General features: G+C 53.9%; 1 protein-coding gene across 3 annotated transcripts in view; it reads left to right on the top strand.

Annotated features, from left to right (window-relative positions):
• The first annotated feature begins 370 nt into the window (after positions 1 to 370).
• The window catches only part of TRIM8 (tripartite motif containing 8), a 52,370-nt gene continuing 39,634 nt past the window's right edge, over positions 371 to 13,106 (top strand). Inside the window, exons 1-2 of one of the 3 annotated variants that reach the window (XM_075935574.1) lie at positions 371 to 2,368; positions 2,609 to 3,280. In XM_075935574.1, the coding sequence (XP_075791689.1) occupies positions 2,711 to 3,280 (570 nt within the window). In that variant the 5' untranslated portion in view covers positions 371 to 2,368; positions 2,609 to 2,710. Of the gene's footprint in view, positions 3,281 to 13,106 lie in introns of all 3 variants that reach the window. The other 2 variants (XM_075935573.1, XM_075935575.1) reach the window with 2 other exon arrangements.

The following is a 13,106-nucleotide window of genomic DNA, read 5'->3' as shown; positions in this document are numbered from 1 at the left end:
GGAGGGGGGGACGACGCGCATTCCCTATAAGCTGAGTGTGGGCAGCCGCACAGACGGGAGTCCAGCGCCGCCCAGCTGAGGAGCAGAGCGCCCACCGCGTGGTGCACTTCCGCACCAGCCTTGGTGCACGCGGCAAAAAAAAATTTATTCCGCACGCGAGCGGGGAAACGCGAGGGGGGACATGGGCCCGGAACCCTGTGCGCGTGGGCTCCTGCCGCTGCCTGCCCGGAGCGGGGGAAGCCCGGGAGGCGGCCGGTGGGCCCCACCCCGCCCGCGCCGCGGCCCCTTTAAGGCGGGGCGTCCGAACGCGGCGGTGTTTCAATGTATCGAATGGGGGCGGTCACGTGGCGCGGGCGGGGCGGGGCCGGCGCTAGAGGCTGCGGCGGCGGCGCGGCCCCGGCGTGAGACGGCGGCGGCGCGGCCACGGGCGGGGGGCGGCAGCGGCGAGGCCCGGAGCAGCGGGCGAAGAGGCGGCCGCGCACCCTCCGGACCGGATCTCCCCCCCCCCGGCCGCCGCGTGTCCCCCCCCCCCCAGCGCGTGCGGGGAGCCCGCGTGGGGCGGGGAGACCGATCTCGGGCCGCCCCCCCTGCGCAGCCCGGTCCCGGCGCCCCCTCCCCTGGCTGATCCCGCCCCCAGGACTTTGGGGGGGCCCCCTAAAATCTGGGGGCTTTAAATTGGCGGGGGTCGCTCTGCTGCTCCAAGCCCCCCCCCTCCCCACGCATCCCCCCCCGCTGCGACCGCCTTTCCCTAGAGCTGCCCCGGAGCATGGCCCCGTAGCTGTCCGGGGTCCGTATTTCTCATCTATGGCCCGGCCCGGGGGCTCGGCCGCCCCTGTGGCTCCCCCCCCGGCGTGCGTGTGAATTCGGGGCCGCCCCCTGGGGCTGTGTCTTATTCCGTGTGGCGTGGGGGGGGTTAGAAAAAAAATTGCCGGGGAGTCGGTTGATTTTTTTTTTTCTGCCTCCCTCCTGCGTGGGGCGAAGATTCAGCAAAGGACCGGGGGCCAGAGAGACCGGGAGGCGCTGAAACTGCGGCTCTGCCAGATTATTTTTGTATTCTTCTGGGGGCCTAGGGAGGAAAATCCGAGACGTCTATTTTTATTAAATAGATTATTAAAAAAAAAAAAACCAAGATGGCTGGAGGTGGCCGTGATGAGCGTGTTGGCTTTTTTTTTTTGATCTGATGATAAAGCCAAAAGACAACAGCAGCTGCAGCGGCAGACTCAATGTGGAGTTTCCCCTCCATACAGTGACACATCAGGCGCCTACTTTGCAGGGTGGTGTCGTTTACCGGATCGATTATCTTTGATCGGTTTTATTACTTTTTTTTTTTTTTCAAAAAAGTCCCCTCTTCTTTCTCTTGTAGCTCTATTTTTAACATCCAAACTGAGAGAGGCAACTCAAAATGGCTGAGGACTAGGTCCTGCTGGAATTGTACATTTTCAGCAGCCTCCTTTAAGCTTCTCTCTGTGTGTCTCACCCCCTTTTTTTGCAGGCTGGATCTGAAAGGAGAAATAGCTTTCATGTCAGAGAGAAAACAGAGAAGAGAAGGGAAAGGAGGGGGAAGGGCTCTTCATTAGCAGTTGAGAAATTCCTTTTCAGTTTGATCAAGGCATGCTTGTATTCCTTCCAGCAACCAGCTCTCTCCCAAATATTGAGCGACTGTTCTGTTTTATTGTTTCTACTTTGGGTTGTTTTACCTTGCATCAGAATCTTTCCAGATCCTAAAACAAGATTTTTCTTTTTTAAAGCCTGTTCATTAGTGCGAATTTAGAGCACAGGTTGATTTTTATTTCATGGGTCTTTTTTTCCCCTCCCCTCTTCCCAAACCTTTTTTTTTCCTCCTCTTTCGTTCTCATTCCGACTTGTGAAAGGAAGAAGGGATTGGGAGGTTCCTTTGGCGCTGGGCTGGAATTTCATCTGAATGATTGACCCGTCTTCCTACAGTGCTCTTCCGTCCAAGATCTCACTATTCCAAAGCAACCGAAAGAATCGTGTTTTGCTGCTCAGCTGGGTTAGAAGAAAATCTTTGGGACAATTGGAAGAATCCAGTTTAATTCACTGTTTTTTAATCTTCCCCCCATTTGGATCTTAACTCTGGTTTTTTTTTTTTTTTTTTTTTCATTTTTAAAAGACTAATTCCTAGCTCCCCTTCCGGGAGAAAAGGAAGGGAGAGAAAAAGAAAACTGAGGCTGTCTATTCTCTTGGGCGTCTGACCAGGTTAGTGGACAAAAGTCCCTTTAAAATATTGAATGTCAGTTGCAAACCGAAGACAAGAAAAATCATATCCGGAGTTCTAATTTTAGGAGGTTTTTATGGAACTTGGACTCTGCTACTGGATTTTGTATGGATTTTTTCCCCCCCGTCTTTGGTAAGTTTTGATTCACCTTCCGGAATCAAAAGAAACAAAACTGTACATAAGAGTTGTTAAAATTGTGGGCTTTAAACTCTGAAAGCTTGTGGGGTTTTTTTTTCCAGCTGTTAACACTGGCCCTTCATCAAATAGTCTGTATTAATTTTTGTTAGCATTTGAGTTCCATAGAACTCTGCTCTGAGAGTTACTTTCCTTGGAATTTTAGGATCTACTGTAGATTTTATTTTTCAATCGCAGTTCAATCGGAGACTTCCCGTTGCGGGGGGGAAAAGCCCTGCTCTCTTCGTTTCTAGATCAAACCGAACCCGTCAGGGAGCGACGATAAATAGCGCCGTCGAAATGGCTGAAAATTGGAAGAACTGTTTTGAAGAGGAACTGATCTGTCCCATTTGCCTGCATGTCTTTGTGGAACCTGTTCAACTTCCTTGTAAGCACAATTTCTGCAGGGGCTGCATAGGGGAGGCATGGGCCAAAGAGGCCGGCTTGGTGCGCTGCCCGGAATGCAACCAGGCTTACAACCAGAAACCCAACCTGGAGAAGAACTTGAAACTGACCAACATCGTGGAAAAGTTCAACTCCCTCAACCTGGAGAAGACCCCCTCGGTCTTGCACTGCGTCTTCTGCCGCCGCGGCCCCCCCTTGCCGGCCCAAAAGATCTGTCTGAGGTGCGAGGCCCCCTGCTGCCAGTCCCATGTGCAGACTCACCTGCAGCAGCCCTCCACGGCCCGGGGGCACCTCCTGGTGGAGGCGGACGATGTGCGGGCCTGGAGCTGCCCACAGCACAATGCCTACCGACTGTACCACTGTGAAGCGGAGCAGGTCGCCGTGTGCCAGTTCTGCTGCTACTACAGCGGGGCGCACCAGGGCCATTCGGTGTGCGACGTGGAAATCCGCCGCAACGAGATCAGGGTAAGCGGACCCCGGCGTTGTTTGTCCTTATTTGGGTTAGTTTGTTCCTCTGCGGCAGGTGGGTTGCGTGCAGCGTGCCAGTGGGGGGTGGCACTGTACAAGAGATGAGCAAAGGCAAATTAAGTCTCTGCCCCGAGGAGATTCCAATTGAAAAGAGAGAGGCAAATTCCATGTTTAATTAAAAAAAAACAAAAAAACCAACCCCCCCCCCCTCCCGTCATTGGAACTGAGTTGGGACTGGCCAATGAGTCAAGGCCAAGGGACTTGGTGGGTTTCTTCTCATTCAAGAGTGGGATGGAAGCGAATCCCTTCCCTGTGTTTTCCATGATTCCCTTGCAGAAGCTTTGTCTAGCCTTCCCTCTCCCCACCGTGGTAATTATTTTTGATCAAGGGCTTTTACTCTGTTGCGAACGTGCCAAAACTCTCGTGGGCACAGTCAAATATGAGACCTCCCTCCTGCCCCATTCCCCTGCCCCATGTTCAACCTGCTTTAAAACCGTTTGGGGGAGGAACCTGCTGCCTATTCCCCGATCTGCCTCATCGTGAATCCTCTGCTGTGCCGTGGAGAAAGGTTTGTCTTTATTTAAAAGGCCAGTGTTTATGTAGGACCTACACAAAATAACGCTCCTTTCCTGATGGTTGTGCAGCTGCTGGTTGATGTTCCCGGCCCCACAGTGACCGAAAAGCAAACTTGAGTGAGGCAAGGGAGCTGCTCCCTCAAAAGCTATTACCTCACCTAGTTAGTGTGTCTCCTCCTGTGACTAGTGGGGCTTCCAAAGCAGAGTTAAATCTAAGCTCAGCTGGAAAGGCATGGGGGGAGGGGGGAGAATAGGGGCGGGGAAGTGCAGGCCCAACAGGGAGCTTGACAACATCACTGGAATGGGAGGGGGAGGCGTTTTCCACCTTCAAGGGGTTATTCAAACAATGAAGTGGGGGCGGGGAAGAGGAAGCATTGAGGTAGTGGATGGGGGACCTTTTGAAGCCGTTTGTCACCCACTGGTGACAAGGGGACTTTGTAATCTTCAAACTGCTTCCCCAAGTAATTAACGGCGCGGGCCGGGGTGACTTGCCGACGCAGCTAATTGTGGCTCTGCGGCTAGCAGCGACGGGGTCTGCGGACCGTTGGTGGCAGCGGTGGAATGCTGAACCCGGCGCGCCCGTGTGTAAAGCGCAAACAGCAGCGAAAAGAGAGACCAGGGGCCCTGCGAGGCGCCTTCTCCGAAGGCCCTCGGCTTTCCCGAGCGAGCGGCGGAGGTGGTGGGGCAGGCAGATGGGCTCGGAGGTGGAATTGTGTTGAAATCTGGTTCCAGGCAGCTCGCTCCCAGGGGCTGCTAGCAGCGCCTCCATTCCAACGCATTCCTCCCATGATCTGGCTTGTCAGTGTCCGCCCCGGCACTCCCCTTCCCACGCCTAGCTGGGTTCCCCAGCGTGATGTTGGGAACCTCTGGCAGGGCTGGGGGGTGTTGTGGAGGAGGGGTGAGTAAGCGATCGGGGCTCCAGCAGCTGGGGGTGGTGTCCCCAGTGACTAGCTTTCTCCAGACACCAGGGCGGGGGCAGCACCAGACTCATGCACCAGCTCTACTGCCCACGGGCCTGGAGGCTGACATTTGGCGGAACAATGTAGAGTTTGTGGTGGGGGCGGGTAGGACCCATGCCCGTCCTGGGAGGAGCACAGACCACTGGGGTTTTGTGAGCCTGTGCCCAGAATGGAAGAATAGGGGTGTTTTTGTCCATTGAGGCTGCTCTGGCACTTCCAGCCCTAGTCTCTTGCCCGGAGTGGAGGAGATGGTGGACGTCTGACAAGCAGAGAGGCCATCGGCCCATCCCAGCCTTCTTGTCCCCCTGGGGCCAGCTCCCTAGGCCCCCCTCTTTTGTCTTGTCACCGCGTCCGGGGCGCGGGCTGCCGGGCACCAGCGTGTGCGGAATAAACATTTCCCAGTGAATCGAGTGGCAATTGCTGTAAAATGGGGATGATTTCCTGTGTGTTTGAACGCTGCCAACATGAGTCACCCTTTAGCAATTAAAAAAAAAAGGGTAATAAATAAAAAGCGCAGCATAATTACTTTCCAGTTGAACGGCCAGGCCGTGGGGGATTCTCTGCCGAGAGGAGCCAGTGGGAGCTTGCAGGAAAGTGATTTCTGTCGCCTCCCCTTTCCAGGTTTTCAGGGGAAAGGAAAGACTTGCAGGGAGCTACTGCTCGGGGTTCTCCCTCCACCCGTCCCTCTTCCCCGCACAGGAAGGGCAAAGATTCAGCCAGGCTTGTGGGAAGCTGTTTGTTTGCTTCTGCAAACTCACCGCGCCCTGGGAAAAGGGCAGAGCCAAGTAGAAAAGACACCTTCAGCTGGGCTGGGATACGCACCCAGCGGGGCGGGCCGCTGCGCCGTGCTAGCGAGAGCGCCAAGGACTTGGATCGCGTCCGCTCCCACTTTTAAAATGCACGGCTGCTCGAAGGACACCTTCTGCTGATTCTCTTAGCCCCCTCTGGGGGTTTCCTAGCTGCAGAGGTGCAGCCAGTGGGAGAATATGCTGCAATCTCCCTGCAAACCTTTAGTATTTAGGAAGATGGTGCAGTGGGTAGGGCGCCAGCTGGAGACTGGGGAGATCTGGGGTCAAATCCTTGTTCTGCCACAGTGTTCTCGGGTGACCTTGGGTGAGTCACTTAGCCCCCATGGGCCCCTGAGCAATAGGGATCATGGCACTGGCCTCCCTATGGGGCCATCCACTGAAGACGGTGGCCCCCAATATATTCCTTCCAAGGCCGAATATTGAGGTTCTTAACAATTCCACAAGTCCTCAGCCTGTATGTGTCTGAGTAAGCGAGGCACCGAGATCTAGTGGATAAAGTACAGAACCGGAAGTCAGGAGAGCTAGTTTCTAGTCCCGATTTCTCCCGTTAGCTCACTGTGACCCAGGCCTCCTGCCTCAGTTTCCCCTTCCACTCAAACAGCAGTCAATCCGCCTTGGACATAGGGTTCGTGCTCCTGATGCTTTGCAGACAAGTAACACATGGCAACGTCCTGCCCTCAGGATCTGGAAGTCTCAGGGCTGGATCTGGCGGTTGTTACTCGGGCAAATCCTCCCTTGTTAGTACCATTGGCATGTGGTTAGCCACAGCACGAGGGCTGGCAACCCCCTGAAGAGCTGGGCCCTATGGATGAAGGGCGAAGAGCAAGTAGCTAGTGAAATTGGGGGCTGGGTGGGGGAAGGCTTCTGAGAGTAAAATGCTCGGGCGATATTCGTGTTTCCTGTTCAGCTCCTTTTTTTTTTGTTTGTTTTAATTCAAAATTGTGGGTCTGATTCTTTGTCACCTTCCTGATGTCGGTGTGTAGCGGGGCATGAGGTCCGGCTCTGTGTCTGTAACAGGAGCCTGGCTGAAGGTGGCATGGGAGGGTTGAAGGTAACCTGGTCACAGCTAGCACCTGAAAATCCTTTCCTTGACCTGCCAAGGTGTCTTCCTTTTGTATGACTTTTGCTCCCCAGGTCCCCTGAGGCTGTGACTGCCCCTTGGTTTGTCTCCTCTACTTGTTAGGCCTAGCCTGGGAGATGGTCAGCTCTTTGGGTGCAGGGAGTGGTGGGTTTCGTCTCCATTGTGCTCGGTGCTGTACGTTCTAGTTGAAATCGTGAATTGCTGCCATCAGGCCGGCTGGTTCCAGGTTCCTGAAGGGGGCGGGAGGGGAGAGGAATGCAGTGTCGGCGGGAAGGCTGTGTGGGAGGAGGGACAGGTGACTCTGAAATAAACACATGCAGAATTGCAAAGGCAGCTAGCCTTGTGTGTAGGCTGCAAATTCTTCAGGGCAAAGGGTTTTTTTTATATTTATTTATTCTCCGTGTGCACGGCATGTAGCAGAGAGCTGACAGACACCAGCGCAGTAACGAGAGGCCGTAAAGTGTGTGGTTAGTTTTTCACCTTTGGCTGTGTCATAGAACGCTCCCCTCTTAGAGATGTTTTGTCCTTTTATTTCCTGTTTTTGTAGCCTGAAAAAAAAACACAACCCCTCTGTTTTTCTTGTCATTGTGTTTCTATCAAGAAACCAGAAATGGAGGTGTGTTTCTTCAGGCCCTACCTGCCTTGTTGGAATCGTAAGTTGTCCAATTTGCCCGGTTTAACCCCAGTTCTAATGAACTCTCTTTCCAGCCTTGGAAAATAACCCGTTTGGGAAACAGTTTGCTTTTGCTCTTCTGGTTTTTGTTAGCCTCATAAAGCAAAGTTGTGTCTGGTTCTGAAGGCACGAAATGGGGGATTGGAAACGAAACCAGCAAAATATTTTTCCTCCCAAACATTCTCCAAATGTTGCCACGTTCCTCCCAGTCTTTATACTGGATGCGATTGACTTGGTCTAGACTGAATCTTACTCGAGAATCTCCATGCAGACAGTACGACATGAAAATGCCATTTATATCCCGTACCTTGGCTTTCCCTCCCCCTTTTTTTTAAAGGATATTCAAGAGGTTTTTTTTGTCCTGCTTTTGATTTGCCTTAAAGGTATGACAGCTTGCAGGGCCCGGGGGAGGTGGAGGGGGTGGGTATATGTGGAGGGGATATTTGATCTTTTGAATAGCTTTAGTATTTTTTTTAAGAATGAGAGATCTATATATAATGAGCATTATTTTTAGTGGGACCTCTCTGAACTCCCCCTACAGGTGGTGAGGAAGCCTAGCACTGTGCCCACAACCATGCTGATTTGGCTGTCACTCTGAACAGGTGGCTTAGATGGACATGGGAGGGAGGGGAGCTGGTGTGGTGGTGGTATGTTTGTATTTTTTTTTTTTTTTGAATGACACGCATTTCCGAGTTGATTGCAGCTGTTTTAAAATCCAGGAGAGAGGAGATCTTGTATTTGCCCAATGGAAAAGTCTAAAATGAATTACCGCCGGGGGGGGGGGGAAGAGAAGAGGACGGGACAGTGGGGAATTCTGCGCTTCTGCAGGGGAAGATTTTGGGGAGTGAAATTTCTGTTCGGACCCTGGCTCCGTGCCAGCGCTACATGCTGCCGGGAGAATTGGTAGCACATTCTGACACAGATGTGACCTGTTCATCTTGCTAGTCTCCCGGTGGATGGCCCGTGCAAAGTGTCCATTGTGGGGATTTTCCACTCACTTTCCTGGCTGGCCCTGTCAGCTGGCCCTGACACACTCCAGCAAGGACAAATCCTTGTCCGTTAATGGCTTTCGAAGTGGACGCCGCAGGCCTGTGTCTAATGGACAGCTGTGGAGCTGGGGGAATTTTTTTCCCCTTGAAAGAGCCCTTCTCTCCCGGTGGTGGTAAATGTGATTGCAACTGGGGTGCCGAGTCTCAATCCCGTACTGGCTAGAAGGACGAATCTTTCGGCCGAGCTGGTGGGGGCAGCTTTTTAAAACCAGCCCAGGCCTTGTCGCTTAGGGGCGTGGTGGTTGCTTTAGCAGGCGTGTTGGTTTGCCTGGGGATTCGCTACACGAAGTTGGTGTGCGCCGTACCGATCGTGGGCTGCACAGCCCCGCCTCTTGATTTGCCTGGAGGAATATACGGCTTGGTGACTGTCGTCCGTGTGGGCAGATGCTGGACCAGCGTTTCCCATGGTGCTCTGCAAACGAGCCTCCCTCTGCACTCCGGGGGCTCTGAGTTGTTCCAGCAGTAATTCCTCCCCCCCCCCTTTCCGATGTCCTTCGGTCCTGACCGGCAGCCTCCCTTGTTATTCCCGTGCTGGGCTGTTTCCACGTGGAAACAGGGATTCTGCCTCTCTGTGCAGTGACTCTTTTGGCTGTCCTAGGTCTCCTCTTCCCTCCCTGGCCCCCCACCTCCATGCTTTTAACCGGCACTGGTTTGCGTGGGCTTCGCTGTTGCCCTGGCTTTTCCTGCTGATTTAGAAGACAGGAAATTAAATGCATAAGCTCGCAGGAAAGGGTGCGTCAGAGGAATCCCGGCCTGGCCATCCCTTTGAAGTCCGAGAGGGAGGGGTCTGCAAGCAAGAACTTGTCTTGCACTGGGAGAATCTCAGCGCAAGATGCTGCCTTGGTGTTCTTAGCTCGTCAGTCGCTAAAACAATCTTGAGTTTCCCTAGTGAGCTCCTTAGCTGGGGGTGGATCTCCCCGGTGGCCTGGTTTCATTGATGCGAGGGTCTCGGGATGCAGTCCTACCCAGCCCACTTGAAACAGAGATCTACCAGACTTCTAGAACTGGAAGGGACCTTGAGAGGTCATCGAGTCCAGTCCCCTTCACAGCAGGACCGAGCACCATCTCTGACAGATCCCTAAATGGCCTGCTCAAGGATTGAACTCACAACCCTGGGTTTAGCCGGCCAATGCTCAAACCACTGAGCTACCCCTCCCCCACTTGGTGGCTTATGCCAGCTTCGCTGCCCGTCTCCAGCCTCGCAAGCTTTTTCCAGAACTAGCATAAATAATAACGGCAGAGACCAGGGGAATTAAGAGGCAGAGGGTGGCGGGAGGGGGGGAGGGTTTCGGGGCTGAGCCGAGGTGCCAGATATGAAGCTGATGGAATGGGGAAGGTGAAAGAAGGCTGCTTGATGTAGGAGGAGCAGCAGAGGAGAAGGCCCTAGTGCTGTAAGTGAAGACTGCATATGGGTGTGTGCAGGGGAGGAAGGGCAGTGTTAAGGGTAAGTGTGTGTAGACTGCACTTGATTGCATAGCACCTGCGATTGTAGGTTGCATAGCATCTGCTATTGAGGTTCTAAGTGCTTTAGAGCCGGTAGCAAATTAAGCTCTTCTCCCCCCCCCCCCCCCCCACCCTTTCATGGTTTAGCTATTCTCCCATTTCACAGATGGGAAGACTGAGGCACAGAAAGACTGGGTGACTTGCCCACCCACTGTGTCCCTGACAGCTTGGGTGTTGGAACCCCCCTTCTTCTGACCTCCCCTACAAATTATGGTTCAAGGACCTTCTCTTCTGCAGCTCCAGGTACACCAAGCAGCTGGTTTTGGAGAGCAAAAGGAAGGCCTTGGTGCAGTAGACAGAGTGTGGGGGAGTGTTGGCCAAGTCTGTTCCATTATAAACCTGCGGGTATAAATGCTGCTTTGGACGGCTCTGGAGATGCTCTCTGTGTAATAAACGTGGTCTCGGAGCTCGTAACCGAGGCTAGCCCATAATATTCGTAGCGTGAGAGGCTCCGGGGACTCATTCTCTTAGACGTGATCTTGCTGGGAGAGAGAGGGGCTGGGAGGTTTGTTGACTGAAAGAGAAGAGAAAAGGCCTTCATTTGAAAGTCTAATTTCTTTCCCTTCCCCCTTTTTTTCTGCCTGTTCTCCTTCCCTCCCCTCCCCCATGTTTGGAAGTTTGACACCCTCGATCAGCTGGAACGGAAGGAGAGGAGGGGTTCTGGTCAATGCGATGTTTTGAAGGCCCTTCCTGCTTGGCAGCTTTCCTTTTTTTCCCCTCTGTGACTGGATTGTTCCCAAGCTTTCTGGTTGCAAGGCCTGGCGGGGCAGCGCTCCCTCCATGAGGCCGTCTCTCCTGGTGCTTATGGGGTGGGGCCTGGGAAGTAAAATTTAAACGCCTCCCGGAGCGCGCTGGTGATCTCATCCCAGGGGCTCCTGCTTTTCCGGCTGCCTGGTGCTAGGGGACAGCGTTTAGTTTGCAGCTGGCACAAGGACGGAGGATGGAGAAGTTCTAGGACTGCCTGGTAGCATGGGGGGGCTTCCCCCCCCTCCTCCTGCCAGGTTTTGTGCTTGTAATTGGAGTTGAACTGGGCCTGACAAAAGCAGATCACCTCTAGAAGGGGGACAAAAGATGTGGGGGGGAGGAGAAGAGGAGGGACTGACATTGAAACAATGAAGTAGCGGCGCGGTGGCTGAAATTTGCTCTTTGGCCCCGCTGGCCTGCAGCGGCCGGTGTGGCAGGCGCAGAGTGCTGGGACTGTGCATCCCGCGGTCAGAGTTCAGCTGTAGGGGCACGGATGGATTTAGAAATCAATGCTTCGGGCCACACCCCGCTCTGCGTCACGCACGCTGGTCCCCGGGGGCTCCAGGGCAGAGTCCGGGCTGTGCTGCTTGTTTCTCTCGGGACTGATCTCTCTGGTAACGTTGCCCTCTTTGGCTTAGCTGCTACAGGGGGGATGGGGGGCATGTTGTCAGCCCCTACTTGTTAGGAGAGCAGGTGTTGAGTGGCTTTGTAGCCAAGGACTCCTGAATTAATCGTAGACACCTTTTCTTCACTTGTGTGAACGTAGACAGGCCACGTCGCGTCTCCGTGCCTCAGTTTGCTCACCTGTAAAATGGGGCTGACATTTATCGTACGACAGAGGAAAACCCTGTTTGTTTGCACAGTGCCGTGGAGAGAAGTGTTGCAGTCAACTGGTTAGTGTGGTGTGGGTGTGTCCTTCCCTTTATCGCACAGAATCCGAACCGTTCAGCTAGGTGTCATAAACCCTGTGCTAACAGAGACGGTTCTCCTTTAGCTCAAGGGGTAGAAGCCCCTGCTTTTGGAGGAAGAGAGACCTATCCCTGAGCAGCTGCAAGGGCAGCATGTTTTCTGCCATGAAATCCTGGGTTGATTATGTCTCTTCACAGAGGTGATCTGTAGGAAATAGTTCTGGTCCAAACCCGATCGGTTTCAGCGGAGGTGAATCAGCAACCCGGGCCCCAGCGTTGGATCAGAACCTCAAACTCTTCCTCCTTCCTATTGCTTGTACTAGGGCAGCTCTAAGAGGCCCAAAGCAAAACCGGGATAGGCTTGTGCCGGGTGAAATCTAGCAAAACCTTGCAATCTGGGTTCTGTGTCTCCTGGGGTTGATGTATCCGACAAACTGGGATTTGCCCCCTCCGCTCCTGACCCCCATTGATGCTTTCTATTACACGGGCAATGTGGTACAAGGAGGAGGGAGAAAAATTGCTCTCCTTGGCCTCTGAGGATAGGACAAGAAGCAATGGGTTTCAACTGCAGCAAGGGAGGTTTAGGTTGGACACTAGGAAAAACTTCCTACCTGTCAGGGTGGTTAAACACTGGAATAAGTTGCCCAGGGGGGTTGTGGAAACACTGGAGAGATTTAAGAACAGGTTGGACGCCTAGACGGTGCTTGGTCCCGCTGTGAGGGCGGAGGGCTGGGCTCAGTGACCTCTCAAGGTCCCTTCCAGTGCTGGGAGTGTCTGATTCTGTTCTTTGATTTGTGGTTGGTGTTTTGGGACACGTCCGCGCGCGTCTTCGCACGTTCCTCCGCTGCGGATGGATCCAGAGGAAGCGGTTAGCAGAAGTGGATGTTCTGGTCGGGGCATGAGCGCGCTCACTAAAACGTGAGCGAATGGCTATTGGCCGGCCAGTATCGGAGGGTCCTGTGGATTCGTGGCGAGCTGGGTGCTCCGCTCCTGAAGCGGGTTCTCCATGGAAGGATCGTCTGGTTCCCCGGCCGCTCCTGATTTCAAAACACTTTAATTGGCCTAGCCCATGTAGCTTTGTTCAGTGCTGTCCTTTTAAAAAAAAGTTACTAAAAGTTTCCCTAGGCGGGATAGAACCCCCGATTTTTGAGCCCTGTTACTGCGGGTTTCCCACTGTGAAAGGTGGATGCTCTGACCCACGGAGGAGCGTTGGTTTGGGGGCACGTTGTTGTGGGGTTGTTTGGATTTTTGCCCCTGGAAGGCGGTGGTGCAGGTGTGAGATGCGGGTGTAACTCCCTCCCCTCCCCAAGCTGCCCCCCGAATGCGTCCGCACCCGGTGCAGTGGCTCCGTGGAAGCGGTGGCTGAGTGAGGATCCCGGCACTCAGACAAAGGGATTCTCTGCGTGTGTGCGCCGGCGCCTCTCTCTTTGTTCTCTTGGCCGGGCACTGACAGCCAGCGCTCCTGAGAGCTCGGCCCCCCTCTCGGGGGGGAGGAATTCATAATAAAGCCACGAGGACTCCG

The sequence above is a fragment of the Pelodiscus sinensis genome, chromosome 8 (assembly GCF_049634645.1).
Source record: "Pelodiscus sinensis isolate JC-2024 chromosome 8, ASM4963464v1, whole genome shotgun sequence".
Classification (NCBI taxonomy): domain Eukaryota; kingdom Metazoa; phylum Chordata; order Testudines; family Trionychidae; genus Pelodiscus; species Pelodiscus sinensis.
The sequence above is the reverse complement of the archived record's forward strand: the minus strand, read 5'-3'. Positions and strand labels throughout refer to the sequence as shown.